We start from the raw sequence: 21,573 nt of genomic DNA on the forward strand, positions 1-21,573 counted from the left end.
GCCAACACCAGCATCCCCTCACTATGCCAATTCACTGTGTGCATTGATCTATACAGAACCACAAATGTCAGTTCTTGGACAGCATTTTCATACCAAACAGACAGCAACTCTACTGACATAAATGATCTCGAGCTCGGACTCTGCGGTGAAAACAAACATCTAAGACTGTATCTTTTTGGCACAGAGATAGACATTGAGCTTGATTTAATTCTTTTTATATGGCACAGTGTGTGCTGCATATGGGATGGTAATAAGGGACTGCTGGAAGTCTACCACAATGGCACCCTATTGTCTGATAAAGTGATTAACGGAACCATGTGCCTGGAACCAGCCGGGAGCTTGGTGCTAGGGCATTTGCACAAAATCCAGAATGGCTATATCGTTCGGGGCAGCAGCAGCTTCGTTGGCAGCTTGTACTACTTTCAACTGTGGGACAGAATCAGAGAGCAGAGTGAGTTAACGAAATGTTCCCCAGGAAATATCGTCAGCTGGAGGGAGGATTATTGGCACTTTGACAACATAGTTCCAATCGCTGACCCTCATCTACGCTGTGGTGAGTAGTCTGCAATCATTTTTTCTCCCTGAGGATATAGGTGGTGATAAAAACAGGGCATATGTAGCATGAAACATAGAAATCTCCTGGAAATGACATTCTGCCATTGCACAGCGATATATAATGACAAAGAACAAGTAAAATCTACAGGCTTCACAGCTTTCACCGGTTACACTGTCTGAGGCCAGGAATGTTACAGTGCTGTACATAGACACTTGGAAAATAACTGAATTTAGTTACACTATAAATTGTAATTCCTTCAGAGCTTAATGTCGGACCCTAGACAAACACTGTTTGCTTTTTCACTTGCATTTACGAATAACAACTCCTACGAAACGTACAGATGCTAAGTTTCACAGCTATCGAGGTTCAGAAAACAAGACCAAATCACAGAAACAACCTGGGCCAGATTCTGACCTCCATGCAGAGCAACTTGAGTGCTGGCATAACTAGCCGCAGGAGGATCACCCCAGCGTACAAGCATCCTCCAGGTGCATAGAGCTGCTGTAGAGGCTCCTATACCAACCTCCCTCCCTGAGGGTGGCCTAGGGGTGTGGATGGGGGAAAACTGGTGTAGCCAGGCCCTCCCTGCACCTTGACTATTCCTAGCTGCTGTAACAGCTCCTCAGGGGTCACTGGCAGCTGGCGCAACTTAGAGCAATCCCTCAGGCTGCTGTAAATTGTGGTGAGGGATTAACCTGGCATACAGCTGGCCCAGCACTGAGGGAGGTAAAAGGAGTTCAAAGACACTTCTGGATCTTCGCTGTTTGAGTTGCGCTGAGTACCCCTAGGGCACAGCTCAGGAGCTGAGCCCTTGTAATGATACAGTCAAAAGTGACTGACAAATTCTCAAGCAACATAGCCCCTTTGACTTGAATGGAGTTAGACCAGCAGTGAAGGTGACCCATCATGTCCTAACAGGTCTAGTGACAGGCTCCCACATGACATGGGGCACCCAAAACCAAACACTTTCCCTTTTAGCCTGTGATAAATGCTATATACTAGGAGTGTGTGCGCTAGCAAAAGGGGAGGGGTGAGGAGTGGGGACTAGACCCAATCTAAACAGTATTGCAGACTATTGATTTATATTGTCTTGTTGGCACCTAGATATTACAATTCCTCGAGATATTTTAAAATGCTTTCTTCTAACCAGATGGGAAGGCAACATCATAATTGGAATCTTAAAACCAATGGTTATAACTGATTTAAAGGATCATGGGGGACCTTCAATTTGAGTGACATACTGGAGGGCTCATGCTGCCAGTACTAAAACATCCTTGAAATTTCTAAACATTATAGATGACAATTTCCTAACTCAAAAAGTATTGCAGCCAACATGAGGGAATTTTTTATTCAACCTGGTCTTAGCAGATAGAGGAACTGATCAGAGAACTAAAATTAATGTTTGCTAAAGTACAAGTGATCATACTTGATCGCACTTATAATGTGCAAGCAGAACAAAGTCCAGAGTAGTAATATGTATTCTTGGTGTTTTAAGACAGCCACTTTCACAAAGCTGAAAACAATTGAGCCAAGTCAGCTGGGAGGAAGAATTTAATCAAAAAAATGTGAATGATAATTGGCAGTCTTTTAAGAACACCTAATTAGATGCTGAAAAATCCACAATCAAGGAAGACGTTACCAGTTAAAAAGCCAAACTGGTGTACGGGGGAAGTGAAGGCAGCTATAAAAAGAAAAAGAAAAGACAAATGGAAGAAAGAGGAAATTGGTAGTAATGAATATAAACCACAAATTAGAGATTGTAAAAAAACTGATAAGGAAAGCAGAGGGACACAAGGAGAAATCTATGGCCAGCAGAGTAAAGGGGAAAAAAAAGTTTTTTTGAATATATCAGGGGAAAAAAGCAACCTAAAATGGTATTGGTCCATTACTAGGTCGAAATGGTAAAATTATCAATAATAATACAGAAAAGGCAGAACTGTACTTATTTCTGTTCCGTATTTATGGAAAAAACAGATAATGTCATATGGTGATGAGACATTCTTTCCATTCCACTAGTATCTCAGGAGGACATTAAACAGAAGCTACTTAAGTTAGACATTTTTAAATCATCAGGTCCAGGTAACTTGCATCCAAGAGTTTTAAAAGAGCTGGCTTAGGAACTCACTGGACCATAAAAGCTGATGTTTAGTAAGCCTTGAAGAACTGGGGAAGTTCCAGAAGACTGGAAGAGAGCTAATAATCTGACTTCAGTGGCAGCTGAGAGTGCTCAGCCCTTCTGCAAATCAGACCCCAGGGTATCAAGCTGGGCACCCCAAAAATGAGGAACACACAATTAATAACCCTCTGGGACAGGTTTGGTTTAAGTGACTTGCCCAGCACCACATAAGAACTCTGGGCCAGGAGGCTATCCCTGCAGAGGACTCCATTTCTCCAGGGCAACATTCAACTGCATTAACCTTGAGAGCATCCTCTCTTCCACCAGTCCTCTGCCTCCTTCACTACACACCTTCCAGCTTCTGCAACAAATGAAGCAGGGTGTCTATAGACAATAGCCTCCTTTACTACACAACCCTGATTCACCCCAGAGCAAGTCCGTCCTGTGCACTCAATAAGGCAGGGGTCCTATCGGAAAAATAGTATGTGATCTTCTAATAAGACTCTACCATAATGCATAGGCACAGGGGAGCCAAATTAAGGCAACTTTAATCTTGGCATTTCCTAACTTTTGAATGCTTGACTCTGCATCTTTATTAATGTTGTTTTAACAGTTTGATTTGGGGGAGGGTATATTTTCCAGGTTTTTTTTTTAAAAAGCAAACTGAAAAATCATAAACAGAAATTCCATCATGTGGCATCATACTGACACCCAAAAGTCATCAACAGGGCTGGAACCTCTAGATCCACCACACAGACCCGTCACTTGAGCTAACAGAGTAATTTAGAACAGTAGTAGGTTGTCATCCTCTATGTGGACCAGCACTAGAGGGGGATGAGATACATGCTTTGCCAGTGGGATATGTGGATATCTGCTAGCAGCTGAGAAATGGTCTGGCGGGAAGTGTTCTGTAGCGGGCACAGACTCTTCTTCCCATTTCCCCCAAACTTGACCCCTTCTGCCCCATCTCCTCCAGGCTGTTCTTGTCACAGTCCTCAGGCTTCTCATCCCAGTACCAGTCGCAATGCCCAGCCAGTCCTTGTTTCCCACTCTGGGCTCACTGCCCAAATCCAAATCTCCTCCCTGACTCTTACTCTCTCCCGCCACACCGCATCCAGTCCCAGGATCCCTTCTCAGTCAGTCCCAGTTGCCCCCTCCTGGCTCCTTAACCAATCTGGCTCTCCCCCCCGCTCTCCCTGCCCACTGACTATCATTCGCAGTCGCCCTCTCTGGGCTCCTCATCCAATCTCAATCTCCTCCCATCCTCTCTTTGGCTCCTTGCCCCAGTCTCTGCCCAGCCAGTCCTAGTTCTCACCCTCCCACATACCTAGCTCCTTATCAGATCTCTCTCTTCTAGTCCCCCCACCCCACCGGCTCCTAATCCTAGTCTCTTTGTCCAGCCCTCCTCTACTCTGCCTGGGTGCCAGCTGCAGGGTCACTGAGAGCACATGAGAGAAAGGGTCTCAGTTCTGGTATCTGGCCCCACTTGTCCCATAGCAGCTGGCAGCAGTAACGACAGGGAAAGTTATTCTGAGTTTCCCTAGTTTGGACTGGAGCATGTTCAGCACTCTGTGGGGTCAGTGCATGTGTAATCTGTTCAGTACTAGGAGCTGTGAGGGGATGGAGCACGCTCACCGAGGACAAAATCTTCAGGGGATTTAGCGACAAAAATCTAAGTCTCCACTAAGCATCTGTAAGCTGTGATTTTTCAAAGGTTTATAACTTGGCCATATTAGGGCAGATTTTCACAGGGAGGGCAAAAGGCACATTCCTGACACTGTGGTGACCCCCTACCTAATTTTAAGCCCCCACTCTAAAGTATGGGGGTGCTAGATTTATTCCAAGAAAAGGTCATCAGAATTTTCCAACCTGGGTAACACACGGTTCTTTTCCCCAGCCTTCTTCTTGGAAATGGCTGAACTTTTTTTCACTGGCGTGGAAGATTTCAGATCAAACATTTAAAGTCTGGCAAAGTTATAAGCAACTGAAACCAGAGTTTTATAATGGGCAGTGTCGGTAACCTTGTGCTACCCCACCTGTAATGTTAGGAAGTTCAGAAAACTGGGTAGATGTTTAGTTAGAGTAAAGGCTATGGAATCCTGTTTTGCTCAAAGACTAACACTATTGTTTTGTAAACCTACTTACAGGAGGGTTGTAAAGTTTAATTATATTTGAGAATCTTGTGTCAGATCTTGGATATATTTTATAGGAACATTTGTATACACTATATATTTCTTCCTTTGCTTTTTATTACCACTTTAACAACTGAAATTTCTGAGCAACTTATTATACTTAGAGACACTAAATAGAAACAAACAAACAAACAAAAAGGCTCACTTGGGATAGCAATGGGTGTTATAAATATATGGGTTGCGATTTATGTGCCATTTATCAGAATTACAAAGTTTCAATGAGCACTAATTTTTATGCATGGTTTGTAGTGGACTAAGGCACAGAGGCTCGGTGAGAATGTTTGTAGCACCGGTATCACTGGATTTTAGAGGGCAGAAGCCAGAAATAACCTTGCATAGTAGATGCTATGTAACGAAATGCCATGTCACAGAGCTATTTAAATGCTAGTGACATCCCTTGAATGGGAGTTTGCTTGTGCATATGCTGTAGGATTTATGCTCTGAAAAAACTATGATTATTGGTGTCTGCAATGCAATTTGTTCCCATTTACAGGTGTTTGTATAGCTGGACATCACTTCAGTTTACTGTGTTCAGTTAAACATAAAACTAGATAGCAAACATGGAGTTTTACAGGGGAACTGTGTGTGACGGGTTGGGTCACAGAAACCCCGTTGGAACTGCCACCTAATGTGACTATCTCTGAGCCTATTTTCTTGGGACTTCAGTACCCTGTCTTGTTGAGTCAGACACGCTAGCCTGCTACAAACACAGACCCAGGTCTGAACCACATCCCCCACAAGCTGCAGACGTAACTGAAAATGGCTTAGAAAGTGCTCCTGTCTCCAGCACCCAGATACCCAGTTCCCAATGGGGTCCAAACCCCAAATAAATCCATTTTACTCTGTATAAGGCTTATACAGGGTAAACTCAAATTGTCCGCCCTCTATAACACTGATAGAGAGATATGCACAGCTGCTTGCTCCCCCGGGTATTAATACTTGATCTGGGTTAATTAATAAGCAAAAAGTGATTTTATTAAATATAAAAAGTAGGATTTAAGTGGTTCCAAGTAATAACAGACAGAACAAAGTAAATTACCAAGCAAAATAAAACAAACAAAAAAATAAAGCAAAAACACGCAAGTCTAAGCCTAATACAGTATGAAACTAAATGCAGGTAAATCTCACCCTCAGAGATGTTCCAATAAGCTTCTTTTACAGACTAGACTCCTTCCTAGTCTGGGTCCAGCAATCGCTCACACCCCCATAGTTACTGTCCTTTGTTCCAGTTTCTTTCTGGCATCTCTTTGGGGTGGAGAGGCTATCTCCTGAGCCAGCTGAAGACAAAATGGAGGGGTTTCCAGAGCCTTTTATATTCTTTCTCTTGTGGGTGGAAACCCCTTTGTTCTCCTGTGCAAAATCACAGTAACAAGATGGAGTCTGTAGCCACCTGGGCAAGTCCCATGTCTGTGAATGATTCAGCTTTTTGCAGGCCGACACCATTGTTTACATGTTAGTTTGAATGTTCCCAGGAAAGCTCAGTTATGGATTGGTGGCTCCCAAAGTCCATTGCTAGTTAAGTACTCCCCATTACTTGAATAACCCTTTCACACTATGTTGACCAAAACTGCCTTATGTGTTTCCTACAGCAAATACTTTAAATACAAGCATAGAGCCAACGCTCATAACTTCAGATATAAAAATGATACATGCATACAAATAGGATGAATATATTCAGTAGATCATAACCTTTGCAGAGATATGTTACATGGCATACGTAGCATAAAACATAGTCCAGTTATGTCATATTTACACTCATAAGCATATTTCCATAAAACAGTATGGGGTGCAGCGTCACACTGTGTAACTAGCAGTTCTGGATATTCTGCACGAATACTGAAAAACTAGTGGTCCTGTCACACAAAGCCTTTCTGGGGAAAATCAATGAAATGAACTCACATGAGTAAAGCAGGCGTGAGTCCTAAGGAAGTACCTTTACTCTATATTGAGTGAGACAGACATCACAGAAATACTCTTCCCTTAATTTGCTCAGGTTTCACCTTAGAACGGTCAGTAAGAATGTTACTTTGCCCTTAGCATGTCTTTCGCCCAAAGAGCTCTCAGCGCTTTACAGATGTTAATTATTTAGAAGTTGGTGAGTATTTTTAGCACTGCTTTACAGATGGGGCAGCTGACGCATAGAGAGGAAAGCTGGGATTTTCAAAGCACCTAAGAGAGGGAGGTGGTTAACTCCATTGAGAGTCAATCGGAGTCAGTGCCTGTCTCCCTTAAGCCCCTGTAAAAATCCTAGCCCAGCTGACTTGTTCACAGTCACACAATGAGTTTCTGGGAGAGCAAGGAAAAGAATCCTGGAACCTCAGCTTCTTATCCCATGCTTCACTAGATCATAGCGCCTCCTTCTGGGACTTGTCTACTGCAGCTATTTGAATACTGGAGACAAGAGACCACCATCTTAAGTGGCCTTACTGTGAGTCTTAAAAGAACTGTTTGCAGGACTGACCCCGCTATGTTGGCCAGTCCCAATTCTCTGACATGGTTGCCTCACTCCTGGAAGTAGCCCCTTCCAGTAGGATATGGAGGACATATGCACCGGGCAGAGGGGGTGGGGGTGGGGGGAGAAAATTAAGGTTGAAGAAGCAATCATCATTTTGGAATTTCCTAACTTTTGAGGACCTGACTTTGAAACTTTAATATGTTATTTTAACGTAGGAAATTGCACACAAAATCTAGGTTTTTAAAAAAAACAAACTGAAAAAAACAGAAATCCCATCATGTGGCATTATCCTGGCACCCAACATGGTTCATCAGTAAGCCGAAACCTTAAAATCTAGCACACAGACCTGCCATTTGAGCTACCACAATAACCAGTAGCAGGTTGTCATCCTCTGTGTGGAGCAGCCCTAAAGGTGGTTGGGGACTCTTTGCTAGTGGGTTTCACAGATAGTTGCTGACAGCAGAAGAATGGGGGACACTCGGGAATTTTGGGTTCCATTCCAGACTCAGGGGGAAGGGTCCTTTAGTGGACACAGACTCTTCTGCCCCTTCCCCTCAAGCATGACTTCTTCTGCCCTGTCCCTGACTCAATCCTGTCTCTTCTCCACCCTGACTCCTTGTTCCAGTCCCATTCTCCTCACGCACTCGGTCCCAGCCCCCAGTCTCTTTGCCCAGCCCGTCCCAGTCTTCCCCTCCCCCAGCTTCCAGTGCCAGTTCTCCTCTCCCGCCTACCAGCCGCCAGTCCCAGTTTCCAACCCCCCTACCCTCTTTTTGGTCCATCTCTTGTCCCCACTCCATTTGACTCAGGCAGCTCCTCCTCCATGTTGCCTGGACCCAGCTTGGGGGTGGGATACTGAGGAGAGAGACTCTCAATACTCTCAATTCAGGTGCCCAGACCCAACATGGCCTACAGCAGCCCAGAACTGCAATTGGAGGGAAGGTCCTGCTCATCCCCAGGCTTGAGCATGCCCAACGTGAACAAAATCATGGGGGAATTTAGCTACTAAAATCTAAGAAGTCTCTACTGAAGATGGAAGAACTGCAATTTTGCCAAGGTTTATAACTTGGTTAAAATTTGGGTGGAGTTTAACAGGGAGGGCAAAAGACACATCCCTGACACCAGGGTGATCTTGCTGCTAAATTTTAAGTCCCGGCTCTAAAGCACGGGGATGGCCTTTGTGTCAGGGAAAAGAAGAGGTTACCAGATTTTTTTTTAAACATGAGCAAAACAACATATTTTCTCTAACCTCATTTGTGGAAATAGCTGAACCATTTTGGCTGACATTTTACACACACACACACACACACACACACACACACACCCCCACCCACCCACCCACCCTGAGGCAGATACCCAGCATGGAAAATGTCAGCCCAAACAATTCACGTCTAGCAAAGTTATAAGCAACTGAAAACAGGATCTTGTAATGGCAGGTGCCTACCAATCTTAAGAATAAGCAATACTAGCCCCACCTATAATGACAGAGGACCTCTCACTTTCCAAAACTCAGTTCATCTTTCACAATTAAAAATGTGGGTCCTGATCCTGTTACAGGGTCAATGGAAAAACTCTCACTGATTTCAGTAAGAGCAAGAGCAGAGCCTTTAATATTAATTTAAAAGAATCTCATGGTAATGACCATGGACTGTGATACATAAAGCATACTGGGTATTACAGTTCATACGCTCACTTATTTGTTGGTCTAATTTATACAGCTCTTTTATTGCAGGCTCTCAAACTTTTGTACTGGTGACTCCTTTCACATAGCAACCCTGTGAGTGCAACCCCCCCCCACTTTTACATTAAAAGTACTTTTTAATATATTTAACACCATTATAAATGCTGGAGGCAAAGCGGGGCTTGGGATGGAGGCTGACAGCTTGGGACCCCTCATGTAATAGTCTCGCAACCCCCAGTTTGAAAACCCGTATTATTGGAATGACGTATGTTTTTCAGAATGCCAAAGAGAATGCCATTTGCTAAAGCACTAAATTCAATCTGCATGATTTGGATATTATAATTTCAGTAGTACAGTATTTTTCTCGCTGCAGATCACATCTGTCATCTCTCCTCAACCCTCATTTTATTAGCAGAATTTTGTGCAGGTTAATCAAAACAAGTGATGTTATGGGAAGCAGGTGTCTAGTCCTACATCTGTGTAACAGTAACGATCGCTGACATGTGATGATAAACACAGATTTTCTTCCTCAGGTGATAATGAGGGAGAGGGATTTGAATATGTTAAATCGTAATTATGCTTGATTTGTCATTATTTAAATGAAAAAATGCATCATAAGATACTTCTCTAATTAGAGTGGGTTTGATTTTTGTTTAGCAATTTGTGTATCTTTTTTGTCCCCACCCCCAGACTTTGGTGGATCATTACACCTGACCCCCATTGACCTCGTACATAGCCCCAAGGCAACGCTGTTTGAAATATGACACCATTAACGCTGGAAACCCGAATGTAATCTACAGCAATTAAGCTCTGGTCATAAACTTCCCTTATTTGGAGAAGAATCAGCAGCATATGTCACAGCTATAAAGACAAATTCAAACCTAGACTTTGCGCAAAGCACAATCAATCAATTTAGTTTAGCGCTTGATAAATCTTATTCAAAAAGCACTTTTGTATTTCTACAAACTAGTTGGGGAAAAAACTAAAATGAAAAAATAGAAGTTTATGCTAAGAAGAGGGCCTGGTAGGGTGACATTTCACTTTTATGGTTTCGCATTGCTTTCCCTAGATCACAGTAATAAGCAGGAGTGGATTAAGGCTAAGTGGGACCAAGGCCACAATAACTTTGCTAAAATGTTGTGGTCCATCTGAAAATTCAAATCCATGGCTCCTTATTAATAGATTCCAAAGCCAGAAGGGACCATCATCTACTCTCCTGTATAACACAGGCCATAGAACTACTCCAAAATACTTCCTAGAGCAGCTCTTTTTAAAATTAAGACTGGATGTTTTTCTAAATGGTCAGTGATGGAAAATTCACCACGACCCTTGGGTAAATTGTTCTAATGGTTGATTACTCTCAGTTATAAATTTATGCCTTATTTCCTGTGTACTTTGTCTAGCTTCAACCTCCAACCACTGCATCTTGTTATAACGTTCTCTGCTCAAAGAGCCCATTATTAAATATTGTTCCCCGTGTGTGTACTTTTAGACTATAATCAAGTCATCCCTTAACCTTCTCTTTGTTAAGCTAAACAGATTGAGCTCCTTGACTCTGTCACTATAAGCCATGTTTGCTAATCCTTTAATCATTCTCATGGCTCTTTGAATCCTCTTCAATTTAACAACATACTTCTTGAATTGTGGGCACCAGAATTGGACACAATATTCCAGCAGTGGTTGTACCAGTGCCAAATACAGAGGTAAAATAACCCCTCTACTGCTTCACAATGGTCCCACTTTATGCACCTTAGGATCACATTTGTCTTTTTGGCCACAGCATCCCACTGGAGCTCATGTTCAGCTGATTATTCACCATGACCCCAATTTTTTTTTGGTCAGTGCTTCCCAGGATACAGATGATGGGGGTCTGGTCCTCCTCACTTTATTAGCCTATAGATATGACTGCAGGACTCATGCATTTTCACTCCTGGTTCTCTCTTCCACTTGATGCACATGGTTGAACCTCTATAGACAGCCTCATCCTCCCTGCTTTGGGTGGGTGCCTTGATATGGCCCTCCTAGGTTTTGAACCTGCACCACTCGTGCAGGAGCCATCTTTTGTTTGTTCCATGATTCATTGCTGTGTCAGGCCCTCTGAGAGTATTAAGCCAAGCTCCCACGGACTTGGAGCATAAGTTAAGGGTGCAGGGGGGAAGCTATGGGAACCCCCTTGTGAAATCTCAACGTAAGGCTCTTTGGTTTGCCAGCTGCCATTCAGAGCACGGTGCCCAGACTCACAAATCTCTGAAAGATTTAAAAGAAAAATCCTTGGTGAATGTGGATTCTGTTTTGCAGAGCAAAAAGCGTTTCCTACGAGATGTCATTCTGATTGTACCCCCTGGAGTTATTGTGTTGAATAATATCTCTGGCAGGAGCCATTTGACTCATCCTGCGTAAGTTTTACAGGCCACAGGATTATAAGGGAGAAATATAGTTAGACAAAAATTTTCTTCCATTACTGCAGTCATCATGAAACCAGAGATCGAGGTTTGTATTAGCGAGATGTGGATTTCAGAGAGCTCAGGTTTATTTTAGGACTACAATATACCTAAGAACATCTAGATTTCACATTCCCCTGTGGTACTGGGGGATGTGTTCTCCACTGCCTTCTTTTGCCTTGTCACTGTAGAGAAAAAAAGCACAGCACTTTCCCTTAGGTTCCTCTACTTGCGTTATTTTTCAAGGGATCTTTTTTCTTTTATCTTGAGGTTTTTGGGATTTGATGGGATTTTCTGGCTTCTTCTCGTCCATATACTGTGTGTGTCAAACAGCATTTATGGAAAGGGTTAAGCGTGCCCTCTGGTCGAAGGCCTGTATACTGAGCTTCTAGATTTGGGTTTGGCTTGTAGTTGGTTGATTCAAAACTGAGGAGTGAGGACATGACAAATTTGTTCCAAATAGCGGAGCAGCAAATAATTATTTGGTCAGCTCAAGTCACTGTCCTACTGCAGTCTGCTGGAAGAAAGTACCTTGGAGTCTAGAGGAAGGGAGAAAATGGAGGTAGAGCAAATGAGACCTTTTCATTCCAGATGTGCAGTGGCCCCTCTGGAGAAAGAGGTCTGAGTAAACAAAAGCAACCCCCAAAGCACATGCCTCACTATACCACAATATCATGATCCATCGAGTACTGTGTGAAAAGGTGTCTGTTTTTTTTATTGCATCCTAGTACAGGCTGGGAGCAGCAACAAGAAGTTAGTCTCTTCGTTAGGGTTTGGGTTACAAGAGCAATATACTACAAAAGGACACCTGACTCCCCTGACATCTGACAATGCCACAAACAAGGGTGTGAACTGATTGCTGGACTATGCTGTAATACTTGCTCTGGGGTGGCCTGTACACCATTATGTCTTTCCAACCATCCATCACACTGTCTGGTGGACTGGAATAAGGAGAGCCAGTTCTTTGCCAATTCTGAGTGAATTGGCTCCGCTGTTATTACAGACATCTCATTCCTAAAAGTACTGTTTCCCACTTGCAGCAATTTTTGGAATATACTGAAAACATGGACACACACTCAAGAGGAGTGGACGTCAAACTGGACAAGAGCAGGAAGGGGTTAATGGACAGACTCTCCTGAAGACAGGGGCTGAAGCTGGCTGTAAAACCTTCCAGTGCTATCAAGGCTGGAGGATATGAGAAGGGAGCAAGGGGACCCCAGAATAGGATTCCTGAAAGAAGGATTTTGAGTCTGAGGCAGTGAGGACCCAAGAAATGGCTGAACAGCTCGGAGCATGGAACTCTAGGAGCAGCCAAGCTAGGGGAGAAAACTGGAATCTGGATTTCATGTTGTCTGAGGCTATGTCTAAACTTACAATGCTATAGCAGCACAGCTTCAGTGTAGACACTCACTACAGCGACGGGAGGGATTTTCCTGTCACTGGAGTTAATCCACCTCCCTGAGGGTATGTCTACACTTTAAATACGATAGTGGCACAGCAAGAGTGCTCCAGTGTAGACAATACCTATACCAACGGGAGAGCTTCTCCCATCAGTGTAGGTAATCCACCTTCCCAAGAGGTGGTAGCTAGGCTGATGAAAGAATTCTTCCATTGACCTAGCTCTGTCTACACTGGGGGTTAGGTCAGCATAGTTACGTCTCTCTGGGGTGTGGTGCCGATGTAGGTTCCCAGTGTAGACCAGCCCTTATTGTTAATTTTATTTGTTAATAAAGTCAGACCTCAAGAAGAGATGAATTTTGACTCTACACAGAGTTCATGGCCTATGCCTTAGAGAAAATGGGGGGAGAGGGCAGGAGTGAGTTTAAAAGATTTCACAAAATACCCAGCTCCAGGGAAGAAACAATCACTGAAGCAGAGCCACTCAGTCAACATACATCAAATTCAGTACTCGCGGGCTCCAGCCCAAGCCTGAACGTCAATACTCCAATTTATAGCCCTGCAGCCCAAGTCAGCTGACACAGGCCAGCTGTGTTTTATTGCAGTGTAGACATACCCTACATTACTCTTGCTCAGGGCGAGAATGCCAGTCTCTGGATTTCCTCTGAGTGGAAAGAGGCATCAGAAAGTTCAAGCAGAGCAGTGCAATTGCACCAGTAAGGCAAAGTGTTGTGAGTGTTCTTTTTTTTATATATAAAATCAATACCACCGTGCAATGCATCTACAGTGATTCAGTTCACTGCCATTTTCTGTTGAACATATGAGTTTGTATCATCCATTTTGCTCTTGTTTGGCTGACGATGAGGCAGGTTGCAAATGAAATACAAAGACCTATCTGGTTTGACAAGGTGATTCATTTCAAGGATAATTAGCTGACTAATTCTCAGCTCTCTCCATTTGGAAAATAACAGGAAAGCTGCCCAAGCGTATATGATGGGAATCCTTTATGCCATGTTATCATTAAACATTCAGAGGCCATTCTCTACTGCATGTTAGCCAGTTACCTCTTTGTAGTCAGAAAAGTCTCCTCCTGGAAGCTAACATTTCAGTTTAGCCAAGTCAGAAGCAAACACAGATTTCAGTCTGCGTTCTAATTGGAATGCAATATTCTCCAAACTTCTCTAGCATTTTCCTGATGAATGGCTCCATGCTACCTTTCACCAAATGGGGCAGAGGTGGAGGGGGTTACAGAAGAGAGAATTATCTGTGCTATATAACATGCTGCTCCCTGAGACGTCCCAGAAGCCCTTCTACAGCCACTCCATAGGATTAGGCTTCTGTTGCTGTGGGGGCGAGAGTGGGCTGGGGAGCAGCATCTCTCCAACATATGTTCTCCTGGGGACCCAGCAGGTATTCTGTCAAATATCCATGAGGGGCTTAATGCTGCTTCTCACTCCCAGTCACACCCAGGGATGGGAGCCAATGGCATCATAACTGCCAAAGGAGTCTTTGTCAAGAGGAAAGGGTGGATGGGCAGCACCCTGAACAGACAGGCACTCCAAAGACATTCCTTCCTCTGGGTATCCTGGGATCTTTAGGGTTCGGAGACCTCCCTAATGAGCCCAGGAGAAAAGAAGGCTGAGGGGAACCTGAGAACAGTCTTTAAGTATCTCAAGGGCTGTTATAAAGAGGCTGGTGATCAATTGTTCTCCATGCCCACTGAAAGTAAGTCAAGAAGTAATGGGCTTCATCTGCAGCAAGGGAGATTTAGGTTAGATATTAGGGGAAAATGTGTTACTATTAGGGTAGGTAAGCTCTGGAATAGGCTTCCAAGAGAGGTTGTGGAATCCCCATCACTGGAGGTTTTTAAGAAGAGATTGGACAAATGCCCATCAGGAATGGTCTAGGTTTACTTGGTCCAACCTCAGCACAGGGGACTGGACTTGATGATCTTTCAAGATCCCTTCCAGCCCTACATTTCTATAAAATGCCCCCCCACCCAGGTTAGAAGGGGATATCAGGGGTGAAGTGTATATATATTTTTTTCTGGATCTCTTATTTCATCTCCCCACAAAAATATAGGTTTAAAAGAAAACACTTAACAGCTTGGTGGCCAGAATGGAGGGAGAAAGTCATAATGTATGTGATAATACATACTAAAAACACGTTATAATGATCCAGTTTTATTGTTCTTTAAGATAAATACTGACCTTGGATTTGTTTCTGTCAACAGTCTCCTTTTGGGTCAATAAATCATAGAATCATAGAACTGGAGGGGACCTTGAGAGGTCATCTAGTCCAGTCCCCTGCACTCATGGCAGAATTAAGTATTATCTAGACTGTCCCTGACAGGTGTTTGTCTAACCTGCTCTTAAAAACCTCCAATGATGGAGATTCCACAACCTCCCTAAGCAATTTATTCCAGTACTTAACCACCCTGACAGTTGGGAAGTTTTTCCTAATGTCCAACCTAAACCTCCCTTGCTGCAATTTAAGCCCCTTGCTTCTTGTCCTATCCTCAGAGGTTAAGAAGAACAATTCTTCTCCCTCCTCCTTGTAACAACAAATCTTCTGGTTCACTTCAAAGGAAGTCAGAATCTGCTTATTATCCTGCCATCTGCTACATTTTCATTACCATTCCTGTGTTGGTTGGTTCATTGTCATTGCAAATTCTCCTGTGATGGTGCCAGCCAGAATGGTGGTGGCTGGCATCATTGGAACTTGCCCAGCTGAGATTTCCATAGATTAGGCATTGAAGGTGTTATTTATTCTGTACATGCCATGATCACACTAAGGAATAAGACTCAGATATCACGGTGATGGATGCACACAGGTATGCAGACCCATGAAAAAGAAATGGGCTTATTGCAGCCAATCCTGAAGCCAACTTATCATCCTTTTGCCACAGAAAGTCTGATTTCCAATTTGGTCCAAACTTTGCAGTTCCCCATTTCTCTCCCTTATGTAGTCCAATTATCCCTGGAGTAATCAGCACCACCTGCACAAGTATGTTCCTCAGTGTGGGGGTGCTGCCGCAGTCCCTGTAGTAAGAATAGTCCTCTGTTGTACTGGTCATTGCTGAAGTTTAGTCTCTTTTACAGTAGCTTTTCTCTTGTATATTCATTTTGCCTCTATAGATTTTTACATCTTTTATTTATCTTCTCAACAGGCTCAGAGGAAGCATCATCAACAGCTGCTACTACATCATCTCCACCCACATCTACTAATGGTAACACTCCAAGTATGTGCCTTTCTTGAAGCAAAGGCTGTAAATGTTAAAGTGATCAGATCATCACTGATAAGTACCTGATTCATGTTACATCCATAGTAACACAGATTTTTTAAAATGTCAATTTATTATCGTTTCAAGTAAAAATGCATATGATTTTAGATAGCGTGTAATGAAAAGTGAAAGAGATCCCTGGTGTTAAATTAGTACAACACAGTGGTAAGTTGGGCTAATATCAATAGATGTTACACAAGACCTTGTTTAACACACAGTGCCAAATCTTCAGCTAGGGTAAATCAGTGTAGCGCCATTGGGCCCACTGTTTTCTGCAGTCAGAAGCCTGACTCAGCACTGGATTATTCTAATTTTATGCCAGTCTCATTCTATTTAAATCAATGGGTGTCGCAGGCATAGAACTGGATCAGCACAGTACTGCCCAGGCCCCGGAAGAGCAAGGAGGACACAATTTATGATAGAAAACGTAAAGCAAATTCGTCGGATATTCCATAGTGCCATTACATGTATGTTAGGCAGTCTGTGTTTGGTTACAACATATTGGTGTGTGTGAAAAGTTATCCTGAAATCTTCAACTCATGTTGGCCTTAAAAAGTAATTCCTAAATGTTAATTATTTGCCTGTAATGACATGAGTTGGTTTTCTCCAAGTTATTTTTCCCTAACAAGATTTGTTAGTACAAAGGGGCTGATCCTGCAAAGTGCTGATCAGCTCCAAGAGTTGATTTCAGCTGGGGTGGAAGATGCCCAACACCTCACAAGATCAAGCTTAAAATGGGGGAATCCTGGTTGCAGCCAAAATGTGTCTGCATTTGAAGGTTATTATATTTGGATTAAGATGTATTTCAAAATGTTTTGCTTTCATAGCTTTCACTGGAGATGCAACAACTGAAGATATGACCATAGCTGTTCCTGGATATACTACTATACATTATACAACCATATCTGTCCCTGAGCCAACAGACATGACAAGAGCCGAATCCTCTACTACTGCTGCAACACCTCAAGCACCCGAGACCACATCAATGGTTAACCCAGATGGGACCACACATACACTCCTATCCTCTTCCACAACATCAACGCCCAGTACCTCAGTTACCGTGCCCGGGACTACCCATCCATTGATATCTGCTGGGACCACAGCTTCACCCACCTCCTCTTCCACAACATCAACGCCCAGTACCTCAGTTACTGTGCCCGGGACTACCCATCCATTGATATCTGCTGGGACCACAGCTTCACCCACCTCCTCTTCCACAACATCAACGCCCAGTACCTCAGTTACCGTGCCCGGGACTACCCATCCATTGATATCTGCTGGGACCACAGCTTCACCCACCTCCTCTTCCACAACATCAACGCCCAGTACCTCAGTTACCGTGCCCGGGACTACCCATCCATTGATATCTGCTGGGACCACAGCTTCACCCACCTCCTCTTCCACAACATCAACGCCCAGTACCTCAGTTACCGTGCCCGGGACTACGCATCCATTGATATCTGCTGGGACCACAGCTTCACCCAAACCTAGTGAGACTGTTCCTACCTCCAAACCTGGTGAGGCTACATCACAACCTATTGTAACTACATCTACCACTAAACCTACTAGTATTTTGCCTGTTTCCAGACCAACAGTGACAACCTTATCTACAGATACCAAAACCACATCCAAACCCTCCAAGTCCACATCTGTATCTACACCTGATCTGTCCACTACAGTAAAATCAGATAAAAAAGGTATGGAATTTGCATAATGTTCTGTGGGTAAAGAGTAGTGGACTATACAGAATGCCAGATTTCATCTAGGCTTCTACATTAAACCATGAAGAGAAACGCCCCTTCTAATGATCCAGCCCCAGTAGCAAGGAAATGAGATGAGATGAAAACCCTGATAGTTCTTAGGCACTGTTCAGCCAGCTAAGAGCATTGCATTTAATCCACAGTATACAATATTTTTCTTTAAATGAATGGAAACATGACAACCTGTTTGACAGAGTTTTTCTTTTTGCAGGCTCTCACATTGTTGTCCCTGCAGATTCATTGTGGGCACAAATTAGCAAATCATGACTGTTTGGGCTTGTTAGTAATTAGCTGCCTAGCTACCTGTTTGTTTAACTTAGGTGGTTAACAAGTGATGCTTCCAGCTGCAGTTCATTGTTGGCTAAACAAATGCAGCTGTAGTTGTCTCCCCATGATTATCTGGCTGTTAATCCCAGCCAAATACATATATACATTTTGACTACATATAGTATGCCTAATATGTTGAGATTAACTATTTTTCTTAGAAAAGCAATTTAAGCAGCTCCCTGATGTAAATTAGCCAGAAACCCTCACAACTGCTATATATCTAAGAGCTAGATTGGGCCTTTAAGATCAAATATATAGAAGTGAAAAGGTAAATTGTATATCTTCCAACTAGCACAAAACAGAGCAATCTATCATCTGTGAAGGCTTTTTTCTCTCTCATATTGTGCATCTTCCCTACAATGTAACCCTAAATGAAAAGGACTATTATTTTTTATTAGAGAGACAAGCTGAGAGAGGTAATAATCTTTGATTGAACCAACTTCTGTTGGTCAGAGAGACAAGCTTTCAAACTACACAGAGCTCTTTCAAGTCTGGAAAAGGTACTCAGAAGGCATGTCTACACAGGGATTAAAAAACCCAGGGCCGGGGTAGCGGGGGGGTGCGCGGGGCCGCGAGCCGGGCCGGGGTAGGGGGGGGGGTGCGCGGGGCCGCGAGCCGGGCCGGGGTAGCGGGGGGGGGGTGCGCCGGGCCGCGGGGCCGGGCGGGGAGCCGGTCCGGGGTAGCGGGGGGGTGCGCGGGGCCGCGAGCCGGTCCGGGGTAGCGGGGGGGGTGCGCGGGGCCGCGAGCCGGTCCGGGGTAGCGGGGGGGTGCGCCGGGCCGCGGGGCCGGGCGGGGAGCCGGTCCGGGGTAGCGGGGGGGTGCGCCTGGCCGCGGGGCCGGGCGGGGAGCCGGTCCGGGGTAGCGGGGGGGTGCGCCTGGCCGCGGGGCCGGGCGGGGAGCCGGTCCGGGGTAGCGGGGGGGTGCGCCTGGCCGCGGGGCCGGGCGGGGAGCCGGTCCAGGGTAGCGGGGGGGTGCGCCTGGCCGCGGGGCCGGGCGGGGAGCCGGTCCGGGGTAGCGGGGGTGCGCCGGGCCGCGGGGCCGGTCCGGGGTAGCGGGGGTGCGCCGGGCCGCGGGGGGAGCCGGTCCGGGGTAGCGGGGGGGTGCGCCGGGCCGCGGGGCTGGGCGGGGAGCCGGGGGTGTGCGGGGCCGCGGGCCGGTCCGGGGTCGCGGGGCCGGGCCGCCGGGGGGTGTGCTGGGCCGCGGGGCCGGGAGCCGGGCCGGGATAGCGGGGGGGGTGCGCTGGGCCGCCGGGGGCCGGCAGTGCTGGGCGGGCTGGGGGTGGTCGGCCAGGGCTGGCACCCCAGGGCCCGAGCCGACCCAGGCTGGCGCTGCCGGGGGGCCAGCCTGGGCCGCGCCTGCTCCCCCCACACCCCCTCTTACCAGCTTCAGGCTTCCTGCGAATTTAATATTCGCGGGAAGCAGGGGAGGGGGCGGAGACTTTGGGGAGGGGGCGGAGTTGGGGAGGGGGCATGGGCGGGGCTGGGGGCGGGGCCGAGGCCCCGTGGAGTGTCCTCCATTTGGAGGCACAAAATATGGTAACCCTAATTTAGTGTGCTGGAGAAGATACAGTAGAGCCTCAGAGTTACGAACACCAGAGGTATGAACTGACCATACACCTCATTTGGAACTGGAGGTATGCAAGCAGGCAGCAGCAGAGACCCCCGCCTCCCCAAACCAAACACGGTACACTACTGTGTTAAATGTGAGCTACTAAAAAAATAAGGGGAAAGATTTTTTTGTTTTGTTTTTAAAAAAAAGGTTTGACAAGGTAAGGAAACTGTGCTTGTTTCATTTAAATTAAGACGGTTAAAAGCAGCATTTTTCTTCTGCATCTTGAAATTTAAAAAGCTGTATTAAGTCAATGTTCAGTTGTAAACTTTTGAAAGAACCATAACGTTTACTTCAGAGTTATGAACAACCTCCATTTTTGAGGTCTTCATAGCTCTGAGGTTCTACTGTACACCACATGCTTTGCTAGGCATGTGTAGCACCCCTGGATCTTAAAAGGTGTGTTGTGGGGGCTGCTGATCATCACAGCAGTGGAAGTACGTCTACAGTTTTGCAGCTATTGTTCTGGCAGGGCTGGTGTTGCTTTGAGTTGGTGTGTCCTGGTTTGTGGGGAGTTTGCTTCTGATGATAAGCTTGGAGAGGTTGGGGGCGGGGTGTTTGAAGATCAGAAATGGAGGTTCAGGAAAGATTTCTTTCAGGATGTGGTCCCCATGGAGGATGGGTTGTAGTTTGATGATCCTTTGCATCAGTTCCACTGTGGGATGTAGGTGACAACTTAGGGGCTGGTGGTCAGAGGGGGGTTTATTTCTGTATTGAAGCAGGTTCTCTCAGGGTACTTGTAGGTTGCCTCATGGAACAGGCCACCCTTCTCTGGGGGAGTGTCCTTGTTTGGTGAAGGTTGTTCTAAGAGTGTCAAGCTGTATAGCCCAGACTACATATATTACCATTTATTATTTGTATTACAGTAATAGCCAGGGGCTGCTCTTAGAGATCAAGTGTAGCAGATGCAGTACAAACAGAGTAAAATTACAAGCCCTGCTTCAAAGAGCTTATAGTTAAAGGCCCAGATCCTGCAATAAGCAGTTTCTGGGCAGACCCCTGCATCCAGGCACAGCCTCAGTGAAGTCAATGGGGATCTGTGCACCCACAGGAGACTGACCACTCAGAGCTTATTGCAGGATCAGGCTCTGAGTCCTAAGGGGAATTAGGTACCCAACTCCTGTTGACTCCAGGACTGCCCAACAGTTGACAAACAGATAGGGATGGGAGGAGGCAGGGATACCAACATATTTTTATGCCGACTACAAAATACAGCTCCCCTTATTTTCCATTACTACAGTTACCTTCTATGACATCAAAATGAACTTTTCTCTCTTCTACGAAACTCAGAGAACTCCTGATTATTATGATGCAAACAACCTTGCTAAAAACTGGGTAAGTAGATCCCTCCCAACCAATTAAATTGTGGATATGTATCAGGGGATAAGGGCATCTGAAAGGACAATAGGAACTCCCAGGGCAAAGCGCAGAGAACTGTAAACGCTGTTAATAAAAACAACAACATTATAGAGTTTCATAATCATGTTATCTGACAGATTTTTCATGAAGAGACACAGTGGGAGAGGTAATATCTTTAATTGGACCAACTTCTGTTGGTGAGAGGGACAAGCTTTTGAGCTATATAGAGCTCTTCTTCAGGTCTGGGAAAGGTACTCCTAGCATCACTCCTAAATGGAAGGTAGAGCAGATTGTTTAGCATAAGTAAATATTGTAAGATACCATTCAAGGTACAGGGGTCTGTCAACACTTCTGCAGTCATAGGACTGAAAGAGGGGGTTAATGGGTCACAGATTATTGT

General features: G+C 45.1%; 1 protein-coding gene across 1 annotated transcript in view; it reads left to right on the plus strand.

The window, feature by feature from the left end:
• Positions 1–315: 315 nt before the first annotated feature.
• The window catches only part of ADGRG4 (adhesion G protein-coupled receptor G4), a 60,326-nt gene continuing 39,068 nt past the window's right edge, over positions 316–21,573 (plus strand). Inside the window, exons 1-4 of the mRNA XM_054039648.1 lie at positions 316–553; positions 16,006–16,077; positions 16,947–17,816; positions 21,055–21,149. Of these exons, the coding sequence (XP_053895623.1) occupies positions 316–553; positions 16,006–16,077; positions 16,947–17,816; positions 21,055–21,149 (1,275 nt within the window). The remainder of the gene's footprint in view (positions 554–16,005; positions 16,078–16,946; positions 17,817–21,054; positions 21,150–21,573) is intronic.

This window comes from Malaclemys terrapin, chromosome 9 (assembly GCF_027887155.1).
Source record: "Malaclemys terrapin pileata isolate rMalTer1 chromosome 9, rMalTer1.hap1, whole genome shotgun sequence".
Taxonomy (NCBI): domain Eukaryota; kingdom Metazoa; phylum Chordata; order Testudines; family Emydidae; genus Malaclemys; species Malaclemys terrapin.